General features: G+C 43.2%; 10 protein-coding genes; 4 read left to right on the top strand and 6 right to left on the bottom strand.

The window, feature by feature from the left end:
- Positions 1-480: 480 nt before the first annotated feature.
- On the top strand, positions 481-2,321 carry FFUJ_00299 (related to beta transducin-like protein; the record flags this gene model as incomplete). XM_023573447.1 is given in 3 exon segments in its annotated part: positions 481-841; positions 932-1,924; positions 1,939-2,321. 3 exon segments carry the CDS (start codon positions 481-483, stop codon positions 2,319-2,321), a joined length of 1,737 nt encoding a protein of 578 aa, XP_023425588.1.
- A 581-nt stretch (positions 2,322-2,902) lies between these two features.
- On the bottom strand, positions 2,903-6,382 carry FFUJ_00300 (uncharacterized protein; the record flags this gene model as incomplete). XM_023573446.1 has 8 exons in its annotated part: positions 2,903-2,985; positions 3,023-3,328; positions 3,374-4,474; positions 4,527-4,690; positions 4,755-4,897; positions 4,950-5,495; positions 5,549-5,900; positions 5,943-6,382. 8 exons carry the CDS (start codon positions 6,380-6,382, stop codon positions 2,903-2,905), a joined length of 3,135 nt encoding a protein of 1,044 aa, XP_023425167.1.
- A 267-nt stretch (positions 6,383-6,649) lies between these two features.
- FFUJ_00301 (Bli-4-like alcohol dehydrogenase) lies at positions 6,650-7,564 on the bottom strand (the record flags this gene model as incomplete). Its single annotated transcript, XM_023573445.1, has 1 exon — positions 6,650-7,564. The coding sequence occupies one exon, from the start codon at positions 7,562-7,564 to the stop codon at positions 6,650-6,652; it is 915 nt and encodes a 304-aa protein (XP_023425166.1).
- A 1,299-nt stretch (positions 7,565-8,863) lies between these two features.
- On the top strand, positions 8,864-9,528 carry FFUJ_00302 (uncharacterized protein; the record flags this gene model as incomplete). XM_023573444.1 is given in 4 exon segments in its annotated part: positions 8,864-8,940; positions 8,980-9,107; positions 9,109-9,242; positions 9,292-9,528. Coding segments are annotated over 4 exon segments (576 nt in total).
- A 327-nt stretch (positions 9,529-9,855) lies between these two features.
- Positions 9,856-12,411, top strand: FFUJ_00303 (related to GTPase-activating protein of the rho/rac family (LRG1 protein); the record flags this gene model as incomplete). XM_023573443.1 has 6 exons in its annotated part: positions 9,856-9,885; positions 9,941-10,338; positions 10,386-10,968; positions 11,023-11,689; positions 11,740-11,873; positions 11,926-12,411. 6 exons carry the CDS (start codon positions 9,856-9,858, stop codon positions 12,409-12,411), a joined length of 2,298 nt encoding a protein of 765 aa, XP_023425165.1.
- A 59-nt stretch (positions 12,412-12,470) lies between these two features.
- FFUJ_00304 (uncharacterized protein) lies at positions 12,471-13,184 on the bottom strand (the record flags this gene model as incomplete). Its single annotated transcript, XM_023573442.1, has 1 exon — positions 12,471-13,184. One exon carries the CDS (start codon positions 13,182-13,184, stop codon positions 12,471-12,473), a length of 714 nt encoding a protein of 237 aa, XP_023425164.1.
- A 421-nt stretch (positions 13,185-13,605) lies between these two features.
- FFUJ_00305 (uncharacterized protein) lies at positions 13,606-14,715 on the bottom strand (the record flags this gene model as incomplete). XM_023573441.1 has 3 exons in its annotated part: positions 13,606-13,615; positions 13,668-14,032; positions 14,083-14,715. The coding sequence occupies 3 exons, from the start codon at positions 14,713-14,715 to the stop codon at positions 13,606-13,608; spliced, it is 1,008 nt and encodes a 335-aa protein (XP_023425604.1).
- A 981-nt stretch (positions 14,716-15,696) lies between these two features.
- FFUJ_00306 (uncharacterized protein) lies at positions 15,697-19,360 on the bottom strand (the record flags this gene model as incomplete). XM_023573440.1 has 7 exons in its annotated part: positions 15,697-17,966; positions 18,018-18,068; positions 18,123-18,291; positions 18,346-18,766; positions 18,819-18,874; positions 18,927-19,176; positions 19,227-19,360. The coding sequence occupies 7 exons, from the start codon at positions 19,358-19,360 to the stop codon at positions 15,697-15,699; spliced, it is 3,351 nt and encodes a 1,116-aa protein (XP_023425163.1).
- Positions 19,361-19,868: 508 nt separating this feature from the next.
- FFUJ_00307 (related to het-6-heterokaryon incompatibility protein) lies at positions 19,869-21,779 on the top strand (the record flags this gene model as incomplete). Its single annotated transcript, XM_023573438.1, has 1 exon — positions 19,869-21,779. The coding sequence occupies one exon, from the start codon at positions 19,869-19,871 to the stop codon at positions 21,777-21,779; it is 1,911 nt and encodes a 636-aa protein (XP_023425162.1).
- A 241-nt stretch (positions 21,780-22,020) lies between these two features.
- FFUJ_00308 (uncharacterized protein) lies at positions 22,021-23,427 on the bottom strand (the record flags this gene model as incomplete). XM_023573437.1 has 3 exons in its annotated part: positions 22,021-22,904; positions 22,985-23,312; positions 23,419-23,427. 3 exons carry the CDS (start codon positions 23,425-23,427, stop codon positions 22,021-22,023), a joined length of 1,221 nt encoding a protein of 406 aa, XP_023425586.1.
- Between the last annotated feature and the right edge of the window lie 3,494 nt (positions 23,428-26,921).

The following is a 26,921-nucleotide window of genomic DNA, read 5'->3' as shown; positions in this document are numbered from 1 at the left end:
AATCTAGTACCAAAAACATATTTTAGCACTGAATTGAAGGAAGTAATAAATTCAATTTGATATGAATTTTGCTTTGTATGACTTACATAATGCTTCTTAAATGTTGATCTATTCCGAGGCTCGGCGATTTCCGACTCTGTCAAATAATAGCCGCTCATGGTTTTTATGATTTAAGACCAAGACTTGCAATCAAGTAAACTCCTGAATTAATTAGAGTCTTTGGTATTTTCTGTTTTCTTTGTTGTGATCAGCGTGTTCTGCGCCAAGCAGCACACACAGCGAGCGGCCCAGTCTCCTCGAACCATGTCACCAGCTGAATGCATGGGTCATAAATGAATGAGGCTGAACTTTTGAATTGTTCATTCCTGTTCTATAAACTCTTCTTTTCTTAATCTAAATTGTTTTATCTGTGATTTTATCTCTAAATTTCTGACGTCGTCTGTTATTGCTCTTCTCAGGAATTCTCAATGAGGCTACTAGATGCGAACACCCTTGAGGTGGTGGGAGTTCATGGATCACAATGTCCCGAAATATGTGATCAGGTCCCATACATGGATTGAAGGACAAGAAGTTACCCTCCAAGATATGCAGAACAACAAAGGGACAGAGCGATCTGGATATACCAAAATCAAACAAGCATGCGCCTTAGCCCTTGAGAATGGATATGGATATGCCTGGGTCGACACATGCTGTATCGACAAGACCAGCAGCGCAGAGCTATCGGAGGCTATTAACTCAATGATGAGCTGGTACGAGCGATCGGAAATATGCTATACTTATTTGGCAGATGTTCAGCCAGGCACCAACATTCACGAGCCAGAATCGTCATTTGCAAAGATTCGTTGGTTTGAACGAGGCTGGACCCTTCAAGAACTCATAGGCCCGTCGAGACTCGTATTTCTCTATGACAATTGATCTGTCATGTCCGAAGGAAATGATATCGTCGATCTTATCACGCAAATTACCGGTATAGACCAGACCTACCTATCCGCTCCGCCGACTTCGACAGACTGCCGTTTGCAATCGCGACCCCATGTAGCAAGCATTGCCGAGAAGATGAGCTGGGCTTCGAAACATAAGACAACTCGCATTGAGGACACGGCGTACTGTCTGCTGGGTATATTTGGGATCAATATGCCTCTACTATACGGCGAGGGCACAAATGCGTTTCTGAGATTGCAAGAGGAGATCATGAAACGCTCGGATGATCAAACTATATTGGCCTGGTACCTCCCAGAAGACGCCCCAGACGAGTCAGGAGTGCTTACTACCTCTCTGGCTGCGTTTGCAAATTGCAAGGACTTTATCCCTTGTGATGTGGGCATGCCTACCCCGCCATTCCAAATCACCAACAAGGGCCTACGCATGAAACTGCCAGTTTCCAGCGACGGCTTCAAGGATGGGAGATATGGTCTTCTGCAGTGCAGGACGAAACAAGATCCCACGACCATGATTGCGATCCCCTTAGATAACAGCCGCAATAACCTGTATGTGCGAAGTAAAAGGCCGCTGTCAATTCTGAGTTATCAGTACTGGAGGACATGGTCATTTACCCCAGTCAATCTACTCCCAAGCCTCTCTTTTGCCAGCAGCATTGTCCAGCCACCGAGTTTCACGGCCTTTTTGGAGTCTCTCCCAGAAAACTTCTATATTGCAGAGGTCTATCCGCCAAACGTACCGCAGCAGCCTGATCCACGAATCATCATGACGGGTATCCATGAACACGAGAACCAAAGTCCCAGTAGGGTCGCTTTGGTTCTAATCAAGAGCCTTGCCAATGATGTAGAACCATTTGTTGTAAGAGTCCTGATAGAATCAACAGGAAGGGGCCGATTCGGACAGGATCTCGTCTCGAGGCCACTATCAAATTCGTCAAGAGTCCCATTGGAACCTTCTTTGACGGTGTATCCCTTGCCAGCTCGTGGTATAAATGCACAGACCCAATGTTTATGTATTGGACTAGAAGGCAAGAACAAGACTACGATATTGATTGGACCCGCGAGCACCACTTTGGAAAGACGCTTTTTGTTTTTGAAATTACGGAAAAAGGTGTGGACAGACATCGCCCCGATTGGCGTCTCCTCAATGAGGGCGAGTTGACGGACCTTCAGGAAGTGTGGACGCAATCCTTACACCAACTATCCTACCATGCTCGGAGCAGTGCTCGTACAGTTGTTTGGTCACTTGCCCTTTCACCATGGATGTTCACATTTGTCATTGATTCCTTGATCTGGAAGGCTTTCAAACCGCTCGGTTCAATGATAGACCACATTGAGAAGTATTCCAAAGATATGCACTTGGTTCAGTCGCAATATCTTTAAGCGTTTATCTCTTCGATGTTCCGAGGAGCAGGCTTTTTAGAACTTGATTCGGGCCATTTTATCCCATGAAACGTTCCGTCGGGTTCGAACCAATTCTTCGGACTTTCTCCTCTTTTACCTTTGTTACAAGCTTATTCCTTCAGAGCTACTAGAAGCTATTCTTGAGAAGAATTGGAAGGGGTTGATGAGCGTGTTCCTGGGAGTTGGGCTCCGACTGGTCGTTACTGGGAAGGGCGCGGACTTAACTATCATGTTTGCTTCGTACATGCTGAAGCGATTGAACAGGTGAATGGAATAAGCAAAATGACGCTCAGATTGAGCTTGGTCACTGTAACCGTAAGCCAGAGCCTGTTGACCACGTTTTCGTGATTCGAGATACCTTGATAAAGGCAGTGACATATAACTACAGCGCTCCTCACTCAAGATGCCCGGTTTGATACAGTTCTGCAAGGAAAGGAATAGAATACAAGTCTTTCTGATTCGGACAGATTTGCATGACTGTTCATTCTTCTACAATTCCAATAGTAGCTAGTTTTGAGACTATAAGAGATACATTGACCAGGGCTCTCGTCAATTGTGACTCAGGGTCGTTTGAGTTCAAAGTCCTTATCAAGCAAACAACGAAGCCTTTCTGGTAGGACATCTGTCGGGGAAGTCAATAAATCTAAAACCGGATTAAGGTTCAGTCTTGTGATACTTACAGAGATCCATGCTCACTTGACTATAGTGAATAGTGTTGATGAACTCCGGATCAACCGCGAACAGTTTGGAGATACGGTTACGCCAATAGCCGTAGATGAACCCCTCCAGAGAGATCGACTTCAAATCCATAGAAGTCATTATCTGAGCAAATTCTTTCACCAAATCTTCTAATAAACTCATGTTGTGCTGCTCTTCTACCCCAGATCTGATCCCATGTGAATTTTCTGAATCACAGTCGGTGATTGCACGGGCATATCCTGAGCTTGAACCTGGATCATCCACCATCGTGAACTTAACAAAGTCAGCTAAAGGATAAAGTCTGTGATTTCCCTTTCGTCAACCTACCTCACAACAAGTATGCGTCATCTCTAAAGCTTCGAAAGTCAAAAACCTGATGACTTCGAGATAATAAGTTTGCACACCCAAATCATATGCCTCCGACTCTTCCGCGAGATGGTGCAAGTAGGAATAGAGATCATGTTCTCTTCCATGATGCTTTTTAATGGCTCGGGACTTCAAGAAAACATGAATAGGCAGGCATCCCTTTTCTTTACTGGTACACCAACAGGCACATTGGTCCCGGGCGGATTTCGCGAGTACAGTGGACAGAAATCTAGCGGGTAGGTGTGTATAGCTCGAGAACCAACCCGGATTGTCCCCAATGAAGCTCGCGATGTAATGCCAACCCGTAGCCTGTATATTCAGCCTAAGGCCCAGTGGATCCGTCACCATTTCATCAAATATCCCTTTTGAGTCCAACCAAGTCATGATGTCAAGAATCTGGCTCTTGTTACACAGCCACGTTGATGCTGGATGTAGAAAGCGGTCTCTCATCACGAACGTTAGCCCAATAGCATTTCGCGATGACAGCCGACCAAAACCGTGATCGTATAGAGTGCGATAATGATGGAGTAAGGTCCCACTGAAATGATAGATGGTCGCGTAAGTTGGTGGAACTCGAAGGGCTGGAGGGACTGGGATTCCGGATTTGTCAAGGCTGGTACAGATACGGCTGGCTTGGTCCTCTGGTAGATCAGTGGGGTGATCAAGATCATACAAGATTCCCAGCTGTTTCTGTGCTAATAGAAGCAGTGCTTGCCTCCTTGCAACCAGGTTCGATGCAATGAAAGCCAGGCATCTCTTGGAAGTTATATGGAATATGTTTCTTGTCTTACATCCATATTCCATCGGACATCCAGCTTCGAGAAAGACTTTAACCGAATCAGGACGATCAGAGCATACGGCCAGCGACAGAGCATCCTCATCAAGGGGACTGTTGATCTGGCTACTGAGTAGCATTTCAATCCCCCTAGGCCACTGAATGCAAAGCTGAAAAGGCGTAAAGCCGTGAAAGACGGGGCTTAGTCCTGTCTGGTTCTTCAAAAGATGAAGCTTAAGTAAATCTTCCTCTTCCTGGATTATTGCTTGTATAAGAAGAGGAGTTTCGCAGTCTACACTAAGGGATTAATTCTATTTCAGAAATATCGTAAGGTGAAATCTTACATTGCCCACTATCGCATATCAAAGGCCATAGGCTACTCAGTCGAATGTACTTGCTGCACAAAGCTCTCTGTATGATGTCGTGCCAGCTCAAGTCGAATGTTGCATAGAGTCTGATCCACTCGTGCTCTTGATTTCGTAGCAGGACGGCCATGTTGGTTGCACCTCTGTCGCACAATAACCCAACCAGCGCTTACATGTTAATTCGAGTTGGTATAGGGGGTTCCTTACATATTTACGTCTTCAGCTCCAACAAAGCTAGAGATTATTTTAATAAGTCTTATGGATGCCATTACAGCCACAGTCCGCGTTGAATTGGAGACGCTGGAATTCATTACTTCGTTATAAAACAACGTGATGAGGCCGCATGCGATCTATTCAGAACTTAGGGAATGTTGCTCAGAGTCAAGACTTTATTTTACTTACCTCAGCTTGATTGCATCCGTATTCGTCCCGATCTGAAGGAGAAGCTTTACCATCTCTATAGAGAGAAAGTATGGCACGCTCAGTGTTTTCAACAGCCAAGGCGATATCAGAACCTGAAGGATCGCGGTTTCGAAACAAGAAGCCGAAGTGAAGTTTGGACAATTCATCGAATACGGCGCTGTGCTTTTGGGGAACAACATTTTGATATCGAATTGTCAGCCCAGGGCTAGCAGTCCCATGAGAATACTGAATGCAAGCTAGTATGAATCGTGAAGAAAACAAGGCGACATTTAGCGGTATCTGTACGTCTGTTCTTCTCATCTCACAGCCGATACCGAAATACCTGCAGCCTCGCTTATGTCTCTCTAAGCTACGTTCATACTCAATCTTGATGTTCCAAAACTGCACAGAATATTTCCATGGTCTATCGCCGAGCTTACAGTGGCATCCAGGCAGCTCTCGTATGGAGGCCCTTGGGTTTGTCGAGTTCTTGGAGGCTTGTAGAGTTCTTGTTACAGAACTGTCGATGGCAGTCGTCTCGAGGCCCTAGATATACTAGTGTCAGAGGATATGAGAGGCTGGAGGAAAGATATCCATACAATATATGAGCCCAACACGTTTTTTGCATAACCTCTCTCTCTTCCCATTTCTTCCAAACATCTTCCTAAGCGTTCGCTAAGCTCCTCTTGAAGATGCTGATTGCGGGACATCATTTGGCTCAAACTGCTTGCAGCTACCGTGGTCTGGGCTACAATCTCCTGTCGAAAATCTTGCGCAGCAGTAGTGAATTGAGAAAGGATCTCTTCAGCATCTCGGAATCTGATAGCTATCGCCTTATCTTGGGCGAGAAGATGATCTGAAGTTTGAGCTATGTGTAGTCCTTGACTTTGCACGGCACCATTAACGCCGTGAAGCTGATGGCACATTTGAGTCATAAGATCACTGATACAGCTATGAGCATCGAGCGGGTCAATTAAAGTGGATAATACATACAGTGAAGCGATGTTCACAGCAAGGTCCAAGTTTTGTAGCAAATTTTGCAAGGACTGACGCAGCGATAACAATTTGCCCTCGAGGAAGGGATAAGCGAACGAATGTCTAGCGTCCTTTATCTTTTGTCTTGTGTTCTTAATCGGCTCTGATGACTTCTGGAGCTTGTGGAGAAAGAGTTGCAACTCACGCAGCTTCTTCTCACAGTCGTTCAAACAATCGACAACTGCAATCACTCTTGCAGAGTGTTGGTCGAGTGTTAGTAGTACGTATTTCACCGAATTGAAAAGCGAGACTATTGTCTGAGCCTCCTTGATGCTATCCTGTATTTCTTGGTCCTGACTTTTGAAGGATTGGAGATATGATACCAGACCTTGACAGACTTGGATACCGAGTGATATGATGCCAACGGCACTCCCGACTACTGAGAGCGCATCTGACATTGTTGTAAGGAAGAAAAAGAAATAGGGGTTGTTGAAAAGTGTATTAAGGATGAAAAAAGGAGCCAGAGGTGATCTTGGTCGGAACTAAAGACTCAAATGGGATCATTGAGCTGGGAATGCAGAGACATTTTAGTGGGCTGTGGTATTATTACACAGATATGGAGACTCTCAACGGAAAGGCATGCATGCAGTCGGTGAGAGTTCACATTGACCGGTCTAGCTGTCATTCCATGCATGATTGGGTGACAGGGCTGAAATAGCACTAAACTACAGGACCTGGTTTTTCAGCTGCTCCTCCGTCCAATCCCAGAGCTTCTTGGCCATCTCATCGTCCAAGCCATGTCCCTCTAGTCCGCCCGTCTTTCCGACAGGTTCATAAAATTCTCCATTCTCAATATCCGGAGCAGTAGTAGCCCAAAGATGATTCTTGACACCCTCCGAAATGGGAATTGTGACTTTAAAAGCCACATTCTCTTGTAGATGTTTCATCAAGTCATCTCCTGCCTCACGAGTAAAAAGCTCAGTTTGAACCTCGCCTGGGTTGATGGCGATGTTCTTGAATTCGGGATATCGCTTGGCTGCTTCTCTTGCATAAAGAAGACAAGCGAGCTTGCTCTGAGCGTATCGGAAGGGTAAAGCCGTTTCGCTCTTAGCTGACTTAAGGGTTTCGAATTCAATACCAGCCGGTCCGACGTGACGGAATCCAGCAGAGCTGAGATGTACAGCACGAGCATCGGGAGTCTTGCCAAGGATGGGCTTGAGAAACTTGAGAAGCAAAGCATGCCCGAGGTGGTTGATTCCCATGTGCATCTCGTATCCATCCTTAGTTAGGACTGGTGGAACGCCCATTACTCCAGCATTCAGCAAGAGGACGTCGAGTCTGTCCTCACGCTTGAGGAACTCGGCAGCTGCAGACTTGATGCTTTCGAAGCTGGAGAGATCGAGGTGTAACAGAGAGACCTTGGTGCCTTCACTAGCTGTCTTCCTGACTTCCTCTAGTGCAGCATTCCCCTTGGCGGAGTTCCGGGAAGTGATGTATACATGAGCAGGAGAATGCTTGGCCAGTTCAATGGCAGTGGCTTTTCCAAGGCCAGTGTTTGCGCCGGTGATAAAGATCACTTTCCCGGCAAGGGAAGGGATATCTGTGGCCGGGTCGAAGGGGTATGTCGTAGCGATAGACATTCTGGTTGGAAGTGTCGTCTTTGATAATGCTACGTTCGTCTTTGTGTAAACTGATATAGAAATCGTATTTGGAAGATCAGTGACTATACCCGAGTTTAAATATGTGTGAATCCTCCGGACTTAGGAATCTCAACGACCCGAGAAGTAAGGATTTTCGCATTTCAACAAGTACCGCTCCATCACAAAGTAGTTACTTTAGAAGGGCCGTGTGCTTGGATACCCAATCAAGGGCAATCAAATGCGAGCTAGCCAATCATCGACCTTGTTGAGCCCCCGCTTTGAGCCCTTGGCTCTAATCCTTTTGGCTACCAAGTATCAGTTAATTCCGAGCAGTATACGTATCAGCCCAAAAGAGAGTCGTTTTATGCATAAAGGGTCATTTTATGTTTCGTATGTTGCTTGTTTACTAAAATTTGCTGTGGCAGTGACCTGCTACCACATCTAGAAGACGAAGGCGGATCATCAGGCTAGGCCTTTTTGCCGGGAGCTACCGTTCGATAGCTGACTAGCTACTGTCGAATGATGGCCAACTAGCGAACTCCCATTCGACAGTATACGTCTGCGGCTGATGTTCAAATGATAGCCCGTCACTACCTACCTGGGTGAGGGGGGTCTGGGTTATACTGTCTGGAGTCTGTTAATAGGAAGTTTGACCTTCTTAAGACCTGCTATTATTATATAGTAAAGCCATTATACTAATAGATATAGGATTTTTAGGAAAGATGGGTTTTAAATCTATTAATCTATTATAAATCTATTATTTCTATTATTATTCTGTTAATCCTAAAATCTATTATTTAAAGTAATAACGCCTTCTTTTAAAGTGTAATATTATTATGCCAGAAGGCTTAGCTGACCCAGACCCCCCCTTACCTAGGTAGGTAGTCTTGGTTTCATGTCTAGTGCGCTTCAGCCAGATCAGATAACTTACGAGTTTTATCAAAACGTCTGAAGGACACTATAACTGAGGTAGAATACACTGAACCTCAGCACATAATAAGTAAGGAATGTGATAGCTGTCCATTTTGGAATACTACGTTTTTATACTTACCATTTCAGAAGGAAAGATCTTGGGATAAGCGATAATCGTCACTTCTTGACCCCGCGTTCTTTTATGGCGCCTAGGAACTTAAAGTTCAATAGTTTATATAGATCAAAGACCTAGATGCAAAGACTTCAGGAGCCCAAGAGGTATAAATAGAAGTCTGCAATACTGCTTGTGAGGATGCTTAATCCTGCGCTTCTTAACTTCCTCCATAAACCGTTAACATACTTCAGATCCACTTTCCAACATCCAAGATGGCTATTATCGATATCAACACTATTATTGATCCTCCGATGAAGTTGGCTGGCAAAGGTGAAAGATGTAAGCAGCAGTGAGTTTACATCTATGTGAATTTACTCACTGTCTGTAGACTCTGGATGCAATGGACCCTCGCCCCTGAGATGAGATCAGAGACAAGAATCGTTGGTATCAATGCACCGTTCAAAACGCTACCCAGTTTGACATACGTCTCGAAGATAGCTATTTTAATGCTGGAAAGTACTTGACAGCACTCAATCCGGTGGGCCCATATGGACAAATGACATTCACCGCATACAACGATCGATTCGGGGCATCTACCGGCCTTTCTTTCTCGGCACATTTAGACGACACCCATCGATCTTATTCGCCATAGTGAGTAGCGCGACAAGGAAAACCTCAACTAGAGCTTATTGTTTGCTAGGGACTTGATGCTCCGGCCACGGGAGGGTTCAGGGCTGGTGTCGTGGAATCAGATTCTGCGAAACAAGGCCTTGAGATTGCTACTAGACAAGGGAATAGCATAACTTTGACAGATCGGTATAAGGGAAAGGATAGTGATGGGGATGATCGGCTGATTGAGTTCCATCTTTCGGCATATTCTGGAGTGGAGATAAAAGTGGTCATTACTCAGCTCATCCTGAATAGCAACGACGATTAAGGAATATAATTAGGTTAAGTTGGATGTTCTTAGACACGATTTTTTAGATCTCACATATACTTCAAGTGCCGCGTCCCTTTTGCTTTCTATATAAATAGCGCGATGCAATTTTATGCATCCAAGTCAACCTTGGGCCGGCATTTTGGAGCCTAGGGCTGTCCAACGAGGCTGTGCACACCGCACATCATCAGATCAGCTCTCTGCGCTGTCACTGGGAGCATGCTTCTATTAAAGATGCGTCTTATCCTTTTTCAAGCTTTTTTTCTTCTCTTTTCTACCAACTCTTCTCGGCCTCGATGATTGAAGCCAAATATTGGGTATTTAACGATGGATCCGCTGTCTATCGCTAGCTCGGTGGTAAACAGCGCTACAGTTACCGCGTAAAAACCGAAGAAAACTAATCTATTTTTAGGTGGGATTAACTGCGACATGCCTTTCAACCTGCAAAAAGCTCCACGATCTCGCCGGAGAATATCAAGATGCTCCCGCCATCATCGCCACGATATGTTCTCAGTCAACGATAATTAGCATCGGCTTATCTGAACTTCAGATGAAGATTCTGCGAAGAGACGACCTTGCGCAAGCATGGGCATCTAAAACACAAATCTGGACGGCTTTTGAAACAGCTTTGACTGCATGCATGGTTGTTTTCAGCTGCCTTGAGGCAGAAACGAAAAGCCTTATATTAAAGAACCCAGGATTTTGGGGCAAGATCAGATTTATCTGGAACCAGGAGCGCCTAAAAGAACTTTTGGGTGCTCTCAGAGAGCAACAGTCATCTATAACCTTTCTCTTGAACCTCCTTGAGCTGTAAGCCCAAGACTCCTTCATGTTTATCACCATAGTAATTTAAGCAGTGAGACTCTATCCAGTATCCAGAAGGACATTCTGAAGAACGCACCGAAGATACAGTCAACTGCCTCAAAAGCCCAGTCCCTGCGATCTTGTAACCCGAGCGTCAAGATGGAGTCTGGGTCAATTTTCGATAAAGGCTCTGCCAATCTCAGTTTCTTTCATCCCGAGGCCGTTTCCGGTCATGCGCCCTCAGAGCTCGATTTTGAGTTCGACAATCTCGTTATAAACAGCCAGGCATATAGACGTGCCTTTATTAAAGCTCGGTCTGAGAGTCAGCCCCCTCAAGTTGAAGATATGGATTCTGATATAGGAACGGTTAAAGAGCTGGATACACCTGCAATGCAACCCTCGAAAACTGCCACCTCCATTGTGAGTCTCTCGCGAGAGAAGACAATTTCATACGCAAAGGATCTAGTACGGCCATCAGTCCGGAATCAAGATTCCGAAAACTGGACAGACTTGCAAATAATCCGACCTGTTCTGCTCTGTGACGTGGCTACTTGCTATGGCTGTCTCCGGAGTATCACAAAGGATCACTTGCGAGCATTGGGGGGGGCATGGCATGTCGGTTGTTTCAGATGCTACGTAAGTACTACACTCATCGCATTCCATATCTAGTGGCTTATAGTAATAACTTAGGACTGTGGAGTCTCTCTCAAAACTGGCTATCATCTATCACAAGAGGAAACCGGCATCCAACCAAAACCACTATGTAAGGACGATTACAATCGGCGACAGGATACTCAGTGCTTCAAGTGCCAGCAGCCCATCATAGGTGACTTCGTAACAGTCCTTGGTCGTCGATATCATCCAACTCACTTCACGTGTGATCGATGCGAAATAATTTTCACGGAGGAAAGCGAATATCATGAACACAACGGTGGGATTTACTGCATGCTACACCTTGATCGAGAAGCTGCGTATTACTGCCATGCCTGCAAGTTTCCAATCATGGAAAAATATATTGAAAAAGACGGCGAAATAGCCAAATGGCATACCTTCTGTTTCGAACTGTCTTCCTGGGGGCTGGAACTCCCAGTGTCTGCCAATGGCCACCGATATCTCGCCTCTATCCAGGATCACACCATAGGCGGCTTGAGCAAATTTTATCCGCGTTTGCACGATACTCGTGCCAATATGATTTATGCCAGTGGATCAAGCTATATGAAGAAATTTAGAGACTCGTTTACAAAGTATTTCAGTCTGACGAGAGGAGGCCCTAGGGCAGAGACCTATGCAGCCTTCAAAGTCATACTTGCCATGCTGTCCTGTCTTTTGAAAGCCGCTGCAAAGGCCACAACCAATCGTAAGAACAATTATTCACATGGATAACCGATACTAAGACCTTTCGTGTAGGTGCTGGCGAATATGCAATTACGAGATTTTGCTTTCATCCGTTGCAATACTTTGTGCGTAAGGAACAGCGTTTAAAGGCATCTCCCGAGGACGTGGGACGATCCGTAACAGATCTGCTCCCGCCCTTGCTAAGAGTATCTTTTGAAGTATATTTACAAAGTAATGATACCTCATGGGACTCTAAAGATCCCCAGCTCGATGAATTTATCAAAAGCCTGGGGGTATCACATTCTTTCCAACTGGAAGACTGCTACAGACAGTTGGATCCTGACGCTGTCAGAGAACGCTGGAGATGCGCCAAGTGTGCTGATCTCATCACGGGACATGGTTTTACTGAACGTTCGTCGCCGTATCGCAAACTACATGCGGGCTGTTACTCAAAGATTGCTTGTGAGCATGAAACACCGGAAGGTGGTGTATTTGATAACGCCTTGGAGTGCGAGGATTGCAACTGGAAAAGGAACCTTGATAGTATTCCTTATGATGATTGCGCGTTGCATAAAGTATGGCAACTATGGTATTATTGGTATGTGCGACCAGATGAAAGAGGCTGAGTTGGAAGTTGGCGATGTTGTGCGCTGCGAGAGCCGAATATCTGGTCTCTTTGATGGTACGATTAGATATCAGTCTGATCATGACACGGCTCCGGCGAACAGAATCAAGTTCAAGTAAAGACCCTATGCATAATTGGTATTGATGTGATACGCTCCGTCCTCTGAGCGAGAGTTTCTCTATTTTGTCCAGGTAAGTTGTGTCTCAGCACACGTTCTGCCGAGATCAGCCCATTGCAAAGAACTCCATGTCTCCGGATTCTCAGAAGCCTCCACAAAATGCTTCATCGCCAGAACAGTCTGCAAAGCCCACTTCTCTGGGCTGACCCTTCCAACACCTGTTGCCAATGGAGTCATAAGAACACTCTGAATCTGATCATATTCGGACGCCACGCGATTGTGGTTGTCGATCGCACAAAGCAAACTCCAGATACACTCGTACACAACCTCTTTGTCCCATCTCACGTCAGCAGGCATCCGCATCGTCGGACAAAGCGCAACACGACGTGTCCCATAAACATTCCGCGATCTTGCCTCAAACTCCTTCGGAATTTCTACCAAAGTGCATGTACCTGGTGGCGCAAATCCCCGCCACGTCTTGTATAGTTGAGCTTGAGCAACGCCAGTAAGAGCATGGTAATCATCGCGTGGTGAGAACTGTCGAGAAATAGCGTCATCAAAAGCACCGTCAAGACGACCGTAGGAATTGGCGGGTGAGACGACGGTGTCGAATTTGACTTTGCTTGAGAGCTGGGATAGAGCGCAGTTATGTATATCGATTGAGACAGAGTCAGGCAGTTTGCGGCTCTTGCGTGCAATAGTGAAGGCATCGCTGAAGTGTTCTTCCATGCATAAGAGGTGGATGTGGGGAACGTGAGGAGTTTTGTTGGTCATTCTTGATATCTCCTAATGAGTGTAGTACTTTTGAAAAACGTATCGCGGCCACTATATGTAAGTCACGTCATAGAGCAAGCTGGATAATGAGAATTATAAACTCGTGAGATATGCGTGGTCAGATGATGGACTCAAGCGGGGTCACTTGTCAGCGCAGAGACGATGATCTCGACCCGTAGATTTTCCGGCTGAGACGATCAAGTCTGGTGCTTGAAATGGGTCCGAATCATGGAAACGGAATATAGTATGAAAGTCTGAGTGCCATTTTACATTTATATAAAGTTCTTAAAGGGAAAGGCTGCAGAATAGTTCAACGTCTCTTTTACCTCCTTTTATCGCTGACGGTTTATATGAGCGTCGCTGTACTGCCGCCTTGCTCCATCTTAGAGATTGAGAACCCTTTAACTGACATTTCTTGGACCTAAACTAAGCTGTCTTGCATCAGTTCTGGATACAATGTCAAAGGGTAGGATATCCACTTACAGTAGAGCGGTGACCACTGATAGCATCCCTAAAATACCAACATCCACGACTGCATATCTACCAGTGCCGTTATTTGTTGGACTCGAGGTAATGGTTTCTGGTGGTTTTGTAGTTGTCGGAGCAGCCTCTTTTCGCTTGACAGTTCCGGCAGCAACATCCTTCGTTACAGATGCAACTTCGTCTTCATCTTCTTCTTCATCGCCGTCTCCCGCTGTCTGAGTTGGATTACTTGGTAGTCCAGTAGCATCGGGAGTAGGGGGGTCGCTGATCGGATATCTGATAGATCTAGTATATGTGTACAGGTAGGATACCGTAGCCTCTCCCTGGTCGCGAGCTTTTATATTGCGATTATCATCGTCGCCATCCTGTCCCTGTCAGTTTGTGTACCACAACAGAGAATCGGGGGATGGCTTACTTCATCAGGGTCAAGCTCGTCGTCGCAAAATGAGACATCGGCATATTTTCTCCAATTCATAGCCTCAGTAGTGAAGTCGTAGCTTATTCGCCCAAACTGCTTGCGCCGAATAAATCTTTCAAAGTCGGTGATGTCTTTGGCCGTTGTACCCTCGCACGCCAAGCAAGGTATGAATTCACGCATGTCTTCGTAGGGACATGCCAAGACTTGACCGAAGAACTCCTTTCGGCAGTCCTTTAGGTATGTACAATACTGGGCGGCTGCAACGATGAGTCCGCGAGGGGTGAAGGTTATTACATCATCGTCATCCCTTTTCCACGTTACTGGGTTCCAGGTCTTAGATGTAAAGTCATAAGTGTTGAGCGAGGGTACTATGTCAATATCCGGAGCCCGAGGGTGGAGCGATAGGTCGAATGTGAGCTTCTCATCTTTCTTCCAGCCAGCGCACTGCATGGTGTAATCGAGTGAGTTGCGTTGAAGAAGGCATCTGGCTACCTTCCACCGATGATCCTGCGCCAGACAATCTGTGATTTTGCCCCCGGTCTTGCTAATAACGGGGTAGAACTTGCATTGTTCAGTTCGGCCCTGCGCAAGCAAAGGGAACACGAGGAGAGAAATGAGGAGGAACAACATGATTGTGTGTTTATTGGGGGTGAGTTGCACAGATACACTTGAAGACATCCTGTGACCATTTATACAGAAAGTCACAGCCTCATATCGAATACTAAGAGTAGACTCGACCCCATTTCCACTCAAAGCTTCATTGCTAAAAAAAGGAAAATGGAAAACAAAAGTCCTATCTCTTGGCATTTCTGGTCTTATTAACACAGTCATCGGTGGGGGCCAGTCCTCAGACTCATCTCCGCACCATTTCCGCAGGGATCATTGCTCAGCTGGCTACAAATGCCATTGGCCCGACCGACCAACCACTAGACCACCATATCCTATTTTCATTCCCCAGGTCTTTTCCAATAAGGCTCGGAGGTATAGTAAGCCGACAGACCAGTCAAACAATCACTCAACGTTACAATATGGGGTAGGACATGTCTCGTGGGAATGGCTGTGTAAGCGCTTTGGGTACATTGGAAACATGGCGTAAGCAGCACGGCCCTTCATCAATTAGGGCTGGGTCAGTCAGCGTCCGCCCTTGTAACCTCTGCCGGGTTATACAGCACAGCACAGCCCGCCCCCAAAACTGTCTGAAACAGATTTTCATAGCGACCTTCTTTCTCGAGAAAGCCTCGCGAGAGCAAAAGGGCCCAAAGAAAGGTGGTTGGTCTGACTTCAGTCATATTCTAGGTTTCCCATTTGTCATGTTTATGCTATAGCAATTAGTCAGTCATTTGGCACAATGTCTAAGTAGTTATCTGGATGCGTTATTTGCAAGTAAGACTTGTGGCTGAGAACTTAAATTAGGTAGTAGAGAGAGTTTAGAAACTGAGTTGAAAAAACCTCGTTTGAGATAAGGTCGGCTTTACGAATTGCAGAATACAGTTTCTAGAAACATATCAACAACGTAAACAATTATCATCTTGACATGAAGCTTCAGAAAGACTATTTATTAGTGAAATAGAAACTATGAGAATTGAATGAACTGGTACCTGAACCTGCTACCTACCCCTCCAAAATCTCTTGTAGAATCTCAATGATCTGATCACTATCACGTCTCATCCCATGCTTTATCTTGCCTCGCTGCGCCATATCCAAGACTGTCTCACCCCCCTTTGCCTTGAGATTCAGCAGATCAGGCGGGATATCATCCAAACTCACTAGCAACATATCAAAGATACGCCACCTCCCCGCTGACGCCGCAAAGTGAAGCGCCGTGTAACCTTGGCCTGACTGCCAAGAGAGCAAGTCCATTGTATTTTCCCCTGCATTTTCCAAAAATAACTCAACGATTCTTTCGTGGCCGAACTTCACACCCTCGCAAAATGAGACCCGTGCTGCCCTGCAGGTTGTATCCCATCCAATATTCATCACTGACTCCAGGATCTCATGCTGATTGCGTGTGCACACCCTTCGAAGTGGGCAAATACCTTTCGTGAAGTGCGGCTTGATAGTGGGATCCAGGGCTATCGATCTCTTTTCAGCGAGGTCTCGTACAGCCTCAACTCCAGCCTTCCAACCCCGAAGCAAGGCCAAAGCAAAAGCATCATGGACCGTAGACTCATCTTCACGACAGTCTTTACGTTTGCACATCTCGCCATGCTTCGTTATAAGAGCGCCGCAGCCCTCAAAGGCCAAGAGCGTGAGCATGGTTGCCTTGGCAGTCAGCCAGCCGGTATTAGGGATCTCACTTCTCGGTAAATGGTAGAGGCTGTAGGGCTCAGTTGCGTGTTCCTTGTAACGCGCGAGAATGCCCTTGGTCTTGTAGTCACAGCTCGTGATGAACTTTGGCGGCTGGAATTTATCGACGATCGCTTCGTTTGCCTTGCGAGCATGGACAGTCCAGAAATGTGCGGCGTATGGGAGGAAACATTCTTGTTTGCTTCCATGGCCTGCAGCTCGCATGCAGAGCTTGGTGATTTCGAAATGGGCGCGATGACCTGACGAGCCGTCGCAGGGTTTGATATCGTTCTCTGTAAATACGTATTTGTCCAGGAAATCTCTCACAGAGTCGTGTGTGAACTGCACTAGACGCTTGGGTGCCGGTGGTATCCAAACCTCCTCCTCGAGTAGCTCACCGAGATCCTCAAAGTCTTGCGCAGCTTGAATGCTTCTGAGACCCCAACGGTGGGAAAGACCGTGTGGATCCTCAATGACTTGAATTTCAATGAAGCCACGGCCAATACGTCTGATATGCGCTTCAAATACTTCTTCTGATCTTCCATCCTTATCAGGTCGATTGTCAGTGCCCCTGGCGTACTCCAGGGCCGAATGCATCTCCATCACTTCCAGCGGCCTGATACGCACCTGGGTTAGCTGCAGTAGAATAAGAGCTTCTGCGCGATCCTCGGAGTCGAGGTTGTTCAGAAGATCACTGTAAAGACTTCCCAGCTCCTTTGGTAAGCGATCCATTTCATCTCTCCATTTGCCGTCCGCCAGTCCAGCGTCGGTTTTTGCGTTAAGACTTGCAACGACAAGCTTGACCCAAAGGAAATTATTGGACGAACGGCGTAGCAACGTCCAGATAATCTGTTCGCGAGTCGCCGGGTCTCTCGAGTACTTCAGTTCATTGTTCAGATACTTGTAAATATCTTGTTGGTAGTGGGACCCTATCTCGATTGTTGGGGCAGAAAGATATGACCCGTACTGCGCTCTGTCGCGGATGGAGAACAGAACCAAAAGTTTGGCCCCCTTTCCATTCAGGCCTTGTATATATCTGAGCATGTCGATGGTACTGTCTGTGCCATCATCTCTGCCACTGCCGCACTTATCAATGGCATCAATGCAAATTCGTACCGTTCTACCACGAAGAGCAGCAAGCAGGCATGCTATTCTGTGCTTTAATATCACGACGTCTTCCACGGTCTCTTGTCGAGCCTCTTTCGCGGGTCCCCATTCTCTCAATATCGCCACGACTGCTGGTGATCGGCTGAGCTTGCTCAAGAGTTGAGATAGCAGGGACCGATATAGGCCTTGTGGAGAGATTTGAATAGGCAAACCTTCGTCTTTAGCTGCGTCAAAGAAGTAAGAAAGACAAATGGTCTTATGCATTGTTTGACCACGAGCTACTGCTTCGTATATCAAAGTGGACTTGCCGGATCCAGCCTTGCCCTGGATAATCAGGGTGGAGTTAGATGAGTCATTTGACTCCCACGCTTTGTATGCGTCCTGGTCAAAGAGCCACTCGCAAGTCCCCGGGGCTGCTTTGTTTTCTTTGAAGCCAAGATCGATATGACGACGGTTCATGTTGGGGAAGCTGAACAGTTCTGACCATGCTATTATTGTCAGCAAGACATCAAACGGCAGGTGAATTTTGTCGTACGTACATTTGAGGTCATTACGAGCAAGGTTTTCCAAGTCACTCAATCGGGCTCGATCTGAAAGACGAATATGTAAGCCAGACTATTAGCTTCTTTTCGATATGAACGTACCTCTTAAGTCTATGGTATCATCAGCCTTTTGGGCGAATTCTCTCAGCCTAAGACATAAACTTTGGAAGGCTGGATTATCGGGGCTGTTGTATTTGTGCATCATGTTATGTCGCATAGGCTGTGCAGACCCATCACCACCGCCCACGACAGCTGACTTGTGAGAAACCACCTAAGATTATTAGTTTGTGTCCTTCTGACGGTCTTGCAGTATTCTAGTTCTTACTATTCCTTGGCCATGCTTGTCAATCACCGTCTGGCTTTTTCTGTGCTCGGATGTCAGTCTTGACAGCGGCCCGGCATACTGTGCTGGTTGTGTCTCGTATAGATATCCGCAGGGAATTCTAAACTTAGGGTTATGTATGCTTTCTTTGAATCGATGCACCAAGTCGTCCAAAGGACTAGGGTTATCGTCTGTTCCCTCTTTTAGGTACTGAACGAGTTCCATGGAGTATTGAATGTTGTCTTCAAGGTTTGCTTTCTTGGCTGCTTCGATTCTCAAACGAGCCGCTTTAGTTCCGGTGTCCCAACTACCACCAAAAGGCGTTCCCAGAAAGATGATGCCAATACAAGAGTCAAATATCTGTCTTCTCTGTTCGGAACGAGCGTGCTGTAGTTCAAGAGCTCCGACTAAGGCCTGGGGGATACTTCCAGTTGGTCAGCTGCCAACGTGCCCTTGAGATACAACATACCGCTGACAGTAATACGCCCCCAAAGCATGAGGCAATAAATATAATTGGGACTTGGGTCCTTTTCTGTGGTTCTTTCAGTCTCATCTCTCACTGTATTTTTGAGGGGGGATCTTACGAGGGCGTCTCTGTTCAGATGCACTCTTTCTAGCAACGTATCGGCATGATTTCGCATCGTCTCCTTTGACGCTGTCTTGTCATAATTCGCGTTCCAGTCGTACGTGATCACACGAGCTTGTGGCATCTGCGATGGCAGCATATCCTCATCACTGAGCCAATGTACATCCCCAGAACTCTTATCGCCATCGACTCTCCAGGCGATGAAGGTTTTGTCCGATCGTGCATCAAGTCCATGAAGGACAAATATGCTAAAGGTTCGATTAGTGGGATTCAGACAGACGAGATGAACTTTGTGCACTCTATTTCTTTTTCTTCAGTGGCGAGGGCATCTTCCGGATCAGGATAAACCTGGGTCAGGCCAAAAATGCGAGGTTTGTCGGCCTTTTTGGGTGGCCAGGCGGCTGGAGCATCTTGCGCAGGTATTTTATCCATTATTATTAGTGATCAACTCTAGCGAGTAGTTATGGTGTCTCTATCAACAAGAAATGAGACAAATTGTGGACTTTGAGATGCCACAGTGAGCAGGTATAGAAATACGGGCTGCAATTGATGGCTTCCTAGCCTTTTCCGTCAAGTACTGCACAGAATCTTGTCAACGTCCACTTTCCTCTTCCCTCCGTCCCCAACGTAAGAAAGGTAAGACAGAATAGGATTTGGGGGCTGTGGGCATTTGATGTGGTGGGAACAAGCCCCCATAGACAGGCATAAAATCTCACTCCAAGCGCCCAGGCTGCAAATGCACAGCCCCCTGCACTTTGCAAGGGGATGCTGTGAAACAATGACAACGCATACAAGGCTTGCCACCCGATCTGGTGCCCTCCCCGTTAGCTAATGAGACTTAAGACGTTCGATGAGCGACCAAAATAGTAACTCTGAACCATTCTACATTTTTATCGACCTGACATCCAGAGGCCCTAGACATCTGATGTTAGTTTCTCCAATGGCCGCTATGATAGCCGGCCTCTATCGCCCTTTATCACCCACTCAAATCCGCTTGATACGCTTGAACCCAAATATTGAGGACCCTGTCTGCGGGCACTTGGTAGAGACAGAGCTGGCAGACGCTCCACCATACCATGCTATCAGTCACGCTTGGGTCCCAGGCATCTCTGTCAAAGCAACACCAGAAATCAATAGGGTGCACCTGAGTAATCATCTTGCGACTTGCATTCGTCGACTTCAAAAGTTCGCCACTGAGAATCTTGAGCTTAGCCCTAGGGTCGCTCACATATGGCTCGACAGTATCTGTATAAACCAAGACGATGTCCACGAACGAGCATTACAAGTGGCTATGATGGGGAGCATCTACCGTCAGTCGATTAGAACATTGATATGGCTTGGTGAGGAGTCTTCGCCGTCAATTCATCTCGCATGGCAGCTAATCAACGACATCTACGCCATATTCCAAAAGCAAAACCCATTAGCCAGATCATTATCTGATATAGCTACCCGAACATACGACGATAAATTGCATACTACGGCAGGGTTGCCCCCATTTCATACTGCTAAATGGGTCCACTTGAAGCATTTGATGGACCTCAGGTGGTTTTCGAGAATGTGGATCGTGCAAGAAGTCGTTCTCTCACGAGGAGATCCAATCTTTCTTCACGGCGATTGCCACTATGCTTGGGAGCCACTGGGCTGGGCCGTAGGATGGCTACGGAGATCCGGATATTTACGACTTCCCCAGGTCCCCGAGCAGCTGAGAAATGTCGACACCATTTCCAATCTCCGACGTGCGCGTACACGTTGGCCGCTTGACGCCCTGATGTCAATCACCCAAGTCAAGTTTCACGCTACAGACCAGAGAGATAAGGTCTACGGTGTTTTGGGCCTGGCACTTGAGTGCGAGGACGGTTCTGGCTTACCAGAAGAGCTGAAGCCAGACTACACTATTGATGTCGCTACTTTATACCAACGGGTGGCACGCTTCCTCCTCAAGAAGAACCGTTCTCTTGCCATTCTTACACGTGCACGTTGTGTAGACGGGACAGAAACGAGGAAGCAGCGTGTACATGGCATAGACCTCCCCTCGTGGTGTCCTGACTGGAGTGACTTCAACACGTATAATGAAGGTATCTCAACAAGCCTCTCTTGGATCGAATACTCCAACATTCTCAAACCAGCACGTTTAGGCTTCCCTAGGCAATACAGAGCCGCTGGTGGTTCGGAAGTTAGTTTTGGGTCCCTGAAGCCTGACTCCGAGGAGAGTACACTCCTACAGCTCAATGGCTTTATAGTCGATCAGGTGGATCATGTCCACCAGTTCGATTTCGGCTCATTCGGTCATGGACAGGCACTGGCTCAGTTCGATTCAGCAATGGCACCAATTGTAAGAATCGCCCTCACTCTTATACCAGCCACGGATACACTTGGGTGGATGGGACAATTCATCCAGACAACAACAGCGAGACAGTATTATCTAAATGGTAAAGACCTAGATCAAAGCACTTCAGATGGCGCAGCGTGGTTACATGGCTTCTTCCAACGGAGAGATGATGTTGCGTCACTGCTTGATAAGCAACCAGGAAAGGATGAACTCATGTCGCAAATTCAGGAAGCGTCAACAGACGGTGCTAAGGAGGACTACATAGCTCTCGTGCAGAACTTTTGCTTCGATCGAGCATTTATTATCACAGGGTGTGGACGAATAGGCATAGGGCCTTCCAGCACCTGTCCTGAAGACAAAGTTTCAGTCATCTTTGGAGGAGACGTTCCCTACATAATAAGGGGTACTGGTGATTATTTGAATCTGGTTGGCGAGTCGTACATTCATGGGCTCATGGAAGCACAGACGATCGACAAGTATAAAACGGGTTTAATCCAGAAGGAAGTGTTTTGTTTTAAATAAGCCAATGATCATTCTTTTCACTGGCTTATGATTTATCAAAACGGCTCGATCAAAATGGGGGCAGGTCAAGGCGATGCTTGTAGACAGTCTTAGTGAGCAATCCTATTGGAACCTTGCCTGGGATTCCCTCATGTCAGAAGTAGTGGCTCTGCACCAGAGTTCAAAATATCCTCCCAATCAGGTCGGTTCCCGCCCAGGACATCCTGAATCTGGCGATAAACCCACAGCTCCTCCAGGACTTCTAATGCTCGCGAAATATTACGAAATTTTCGCTTGTTATATGACGCTTGTAGTCTCGCTCGAACAAATTCCATTTGATCAGCGAGGACTCGGAAACGTCGTTCTCGGGTACATGCCCAATACTATCCAAAGTATTGTCCACGGCCATATGAAGCTTACCATTCATAGTGTTCAATGAAGTTCCACAGGCGAGGAATGTATTAGTATCTGCTTCAAGATGGCGGCGCATTTTTCGGTAAAGATAGATAAGCGCAGCACCGCGGTATGCATGGGCTACAGCCTGGAAGTTTGATGGAGTTCCAGCAGGACACTTCCAGCTTTCGACATCGTGCTCGACGCTGAGGTAGTTCCTTGATGGGTGAACGCCTACCTCAACGTAGGTCGTGCTGAGATCCAAACAGGTTATTTGGCCTATGTAGATCAGAACCTGTGAGGCGACACCCAAGTACGTATCAAACTCATGTGTAGTATCCCTCAGATAGTCAGGAAAAAGCAAAGGTTTTGTGCCCAGTGTCACACTACCGATGATATCGTGGTACGCAAAGTTGCGCAGAATCCATCGCCCCTCTGATGTCAACCTCAGTGCCTGAGCTCCCTTAACAAGCGATCCACCAGCTTGCCTTTGAGCACACGCAATCAGATGTTTAGCACCAATGAGGTGGTTGTACCAGCTCTGGTGACTTCCCAAACACACTTCGGAAGTCAAGAGAATGAGACAAGCGGACAATGCGGTTTCAGTGACTGAAGCAGTTTGGTCTTGTCGGCTGATCGTCGCTGACAGTTCACATAAGGCTCTGGACCGTGCTGCGAGGGATACGGTAGTATAGCTTGGGTCCGAATGCGACATGTGGCCAGACGAGTATGCAATGAGGGCTTTAGCGAGTGCTGGTGACTCCATAGCCAGAGGGAGAAAGTCGTGAGATTTTAGTTCAAGAGTGATCGGGATAGGGCCAGACGAGACGCACCAGATAAGAATGAGTTATTACTCTTACTTATAGTCAAGAGTTCTGAGAGGACTCTGATGTAGTGATCCATTGCCTGGCGTCTCTTTGGGGAGTTCAGATTAAGTGGTAATGGAGCAAGTTGTGGACTTGGAGTCGGTTGATGTTGAGTCAACTTCGGATGGATATTGTCATTGCCAGGACGAGGAACGATCCGACGAATGGGGTCTCGAACGCATTCCAAGTTCAGTCGAATGCACGTTCCACAATTGGGATATGTATTCTCCGTGCATTTTTTCCGTCTGCGTAGGTGGTAAGCACCACTAGAAGGATAGTCTGAGTTGCTAATTACCTATAACGACAGGTCAAGCAGCCTGTCTTGTCATGCTTTGACCCTTTTCTCTTTCTTGGTTTATCTACCTCCATCATGGGTATACGTTAAGTTTGAGATGACTGACTGACGCCATGGGGGAAATGTGGCGGCGAGGGTCGGAAGAATATGCACCTGTGGAGGGATAGCTTCCTCGCCTTTATGGAAGGCTAAATCGATATCTATGCCAAAATTTATCTCTTAGTAGGCCAACCCTATACTATATAGTGCTATAGTTAATATTCCTTATAATTTAATATAAGTAAGGTAAATATAGGTCTAATTAATTATAGCCTTTTACTTAAAAGGGTTATATAGCTTTATGTAACTTTATAATAATTATTATTAATCTTAAGTTTAGCTTTATTTTTATCCTTTAAATCTATTATACCTTATAAAATAAGAAATCTTTACTTTTAGTATATTATATCTACTTATAATTACTTTTTATAATTTAATATATATCTTATTAAATTTATATACTTTAGAGCTTTATTTTTATTTTACTTTAGAGTAATTTAAAGTATATTTCCCCTTTAATTTTATACCTAAAGCCAGACTATTAAGGTGCTAGGCTTTAGTCTATATTAACCTTTTCCTTACCTTACCTTTATATCTTTCTATACCTTTATATTATATTAATTAAGGTTATATAATTAAGGGCTTTATTTTTATATCTCTTTTATCTTTTATTTTTTATATTTTAATATATTATATAAGTAATTTAAGGCTAATATTTAATTAAAGGATCTATCTAGATATTATAAAGACTTATATAATTTTATAATATTATGCCCTTTTATAAAACTATAAAGGCTAAGAGAAAGTGCTTAGCTTATAAAGCTAAAGAAGCCTATTTTATTAAGGAGGTTAAAGCTAAATATATTACTGCAGAGAAGGCTAAAGTTAAGTATATTACTGCTAAGAAGGCTAAAGCTAATTATATTACTACTAAGAAGGCTAAAGAGAAATATATTGCCTTTAAGAAAAAGCTTAAAGCTAATTATATTGCTATTTAGAAGAAGAAGGCTAAAAAAGCCTATATTACTACTAAAAAATTTAAAGTAAAGTATACTAAATTAAAGTAATATTATAATAAGCTTATAGAAATACTTATTTATATTAAGAAGGAAATAGATAATAAAGCTCTTAAAGAGGATTATATTATTAAGAAGGAGTAACTTAAATATTAGCTATATATCCTTAAATATAATAATAATAAAGACTATAGAGCTATAAAGGAAGCTTTATAATATAACTTTAATAACTATACTTTTAAGTATTTAGCTAAAGAGGTTAATAGGATTTCTATCTTTACCTTTAACTATAAGGCTAAATGCCTTTCTATAAACCTATAGTTAACTATCTAGATATATATAAATATATTAAAGAATTATTTCTATAAAGGCCTTATATATATAAAGTTTAATAAAAATAAAGTAAGATATTTAATTACTTTCTATTTTATATTATATTATATTAATTTATATAGCTTTTTAAAAAGCTTAATTTACTTTTTTTATATAAAAAGAAAGGTAAAAACCTTAAGGCTAAGTATATACTTAAATTTTTATTATAAAATACTAATACTATATTTTACTATTTATATAGATTTATAATACTTAAATTACTTTTATATAATAAATATATATTTAGTAATAGTGCTCTTACCTATTGCTATATTATAGCTCTATTTAAAGGCTATATTAATTACCTTTAGAACTATTTAAAATTAAATTATAGCTATATTAAAGGTATATACTTATAGTGCCTTATATATCTCTATACTAACTTATTTAATAGTAACTTCTAAGAAGTATAAGGCTATATTTAATGCTATCTCTATTATTAGTAGTAGTAGTAGCTCTTTATTTAATAGTAAAGAGGACCTTATAGATATATTAAAGGACTTTATTAAGAAGAAGTATTATAGACTTTTTTAATTCTTCTATAAGGTTATTAACTATAAGAAGAAAAAGAAGAAGTTTAAAAGTAAGGGTAAGTTTAAGTTTAAGAAGGTAAAGGGCAGTAAATAAGGTATTTTAATTCTATATATAACTATTTAAAATAGTATTAACTTCTTTTAGCTATTTATAATTAGTTTTTAAGTCTTTATTTTTATAAGGATATAGCTTATAGGTTATAAATTATAACTAGTATTATAGGCATATAGAGCACTATAGAGTATTATAGGCTACTATAAATAACTATAGGGTATATAAAGTATTATAATATTTAGTAGTAAAAGTTTAATATTTTTATTAACTTACTTTATTAATTAATTATATTTTTAAATTATATTTATAATAGATATATATATAGATCTTATAGTACCTTATAGTACCTTATAGTACCTTATAGTTTTTTATTATAAGTAATTTTAAATATTCTTTTTAGTGTTATTAGCTATAGTTAGTATAGTATATTTATATACTATATCTTAAGGCTATATATTATAGTATAAGGCTATATATTATTCTTTACAGTCTTATTTTAAGCCCCTTAATATAAATTTATTTTTTTATATTATATTAATCTTTCTTTTAACCTTATAATAAGCTCTAAAAGATGCCTCCCTATTAACCTTAATGCTTTCTATATTTAAATTAAATAATAGAAGTATTATAATTAAATAATTATAGATAATATTATATAGTGTATTTTAATTAAATTTAATATTTCTACTTTTTATAAAGTATTATATTAATATCTTTAGATTTAGCAGTTAGATTAAATAATATTTAATATAACTTAGGCCTAAATAGAAGATATTAAGGCATTATAAAATTATATTAAAGAGCTTTTTTTTAAAAATATTCTTAAGGATAAAAATATCTTTTTTTAGTTATAAAAGGAAGGCTTTATAGTAACTAATAGGGGGCTAATTAGAATATAATAAAGCCTTAGCCTTTTATGGCATTAGACCTTTAAGTAGAAAGAGAAGTAATTTATTAAATTGCACTATTTCTTTAAGAATAATGCCTTATTAAATATTAAGCTATAGTTATTTAGTTAGATATATTTCTATATCTATATTTAGTAAAAATAGCTATCCTTAAGTTAATAGGTACTGTATAAAGTATTTTATAACTTTATGCCTATAAATATAACTAATTGATAGAATATAATATAATACTGTTAAACTAGATAGATAGCATTTAGGCCTGACTTTATTTAGTTAATTAATACTTATAATAAGTTAAAGGCATAAGGGATTAAAATATATATATTAATTAATATATACTTATGGTATATTATATGGCTATATATTAGTATATTAGCTAATATATTATAAAGTGTATTTAAGTAATACCTTTATATTTTAAAGAATTAAAAGAGTATGCCTTTTATTATTTAATTAGATTGTAGTAATAAGACTCTTATAATAACTAGGGCTTATTTTTACCTTTTATAAATACAGAGCTCCCTATAGGCTACTATAGCTTAGTAGATATAATTTTATAATTATTAGATATATAGTAAAAGTATATATAATAAAAAGATTAAGAATTAGTGGCATTAACTTAGTGATAGTTAAGTAAGGTATTGGTATATATATATATATATATATATATATATATATATATACTA

Source organism: Fusarium fujikuroi, chromosome FFUJ_chr01, assembly GCF_900079805.1.
Source record: "Fusarium fujikuroi IMI 58289 draft genome, chromosome FFUJ_chr01".
NCBI classification, from domain to species: Eukaryota; Fungi; Ascomycota; class Sordariomycetes; order Hypocreales; family Nectriaceae; genus Fusarium; species Fusarium fujikuroi.
This window is presented reverse-complemented; position numbering and strand designations above follow the sequence as displayed.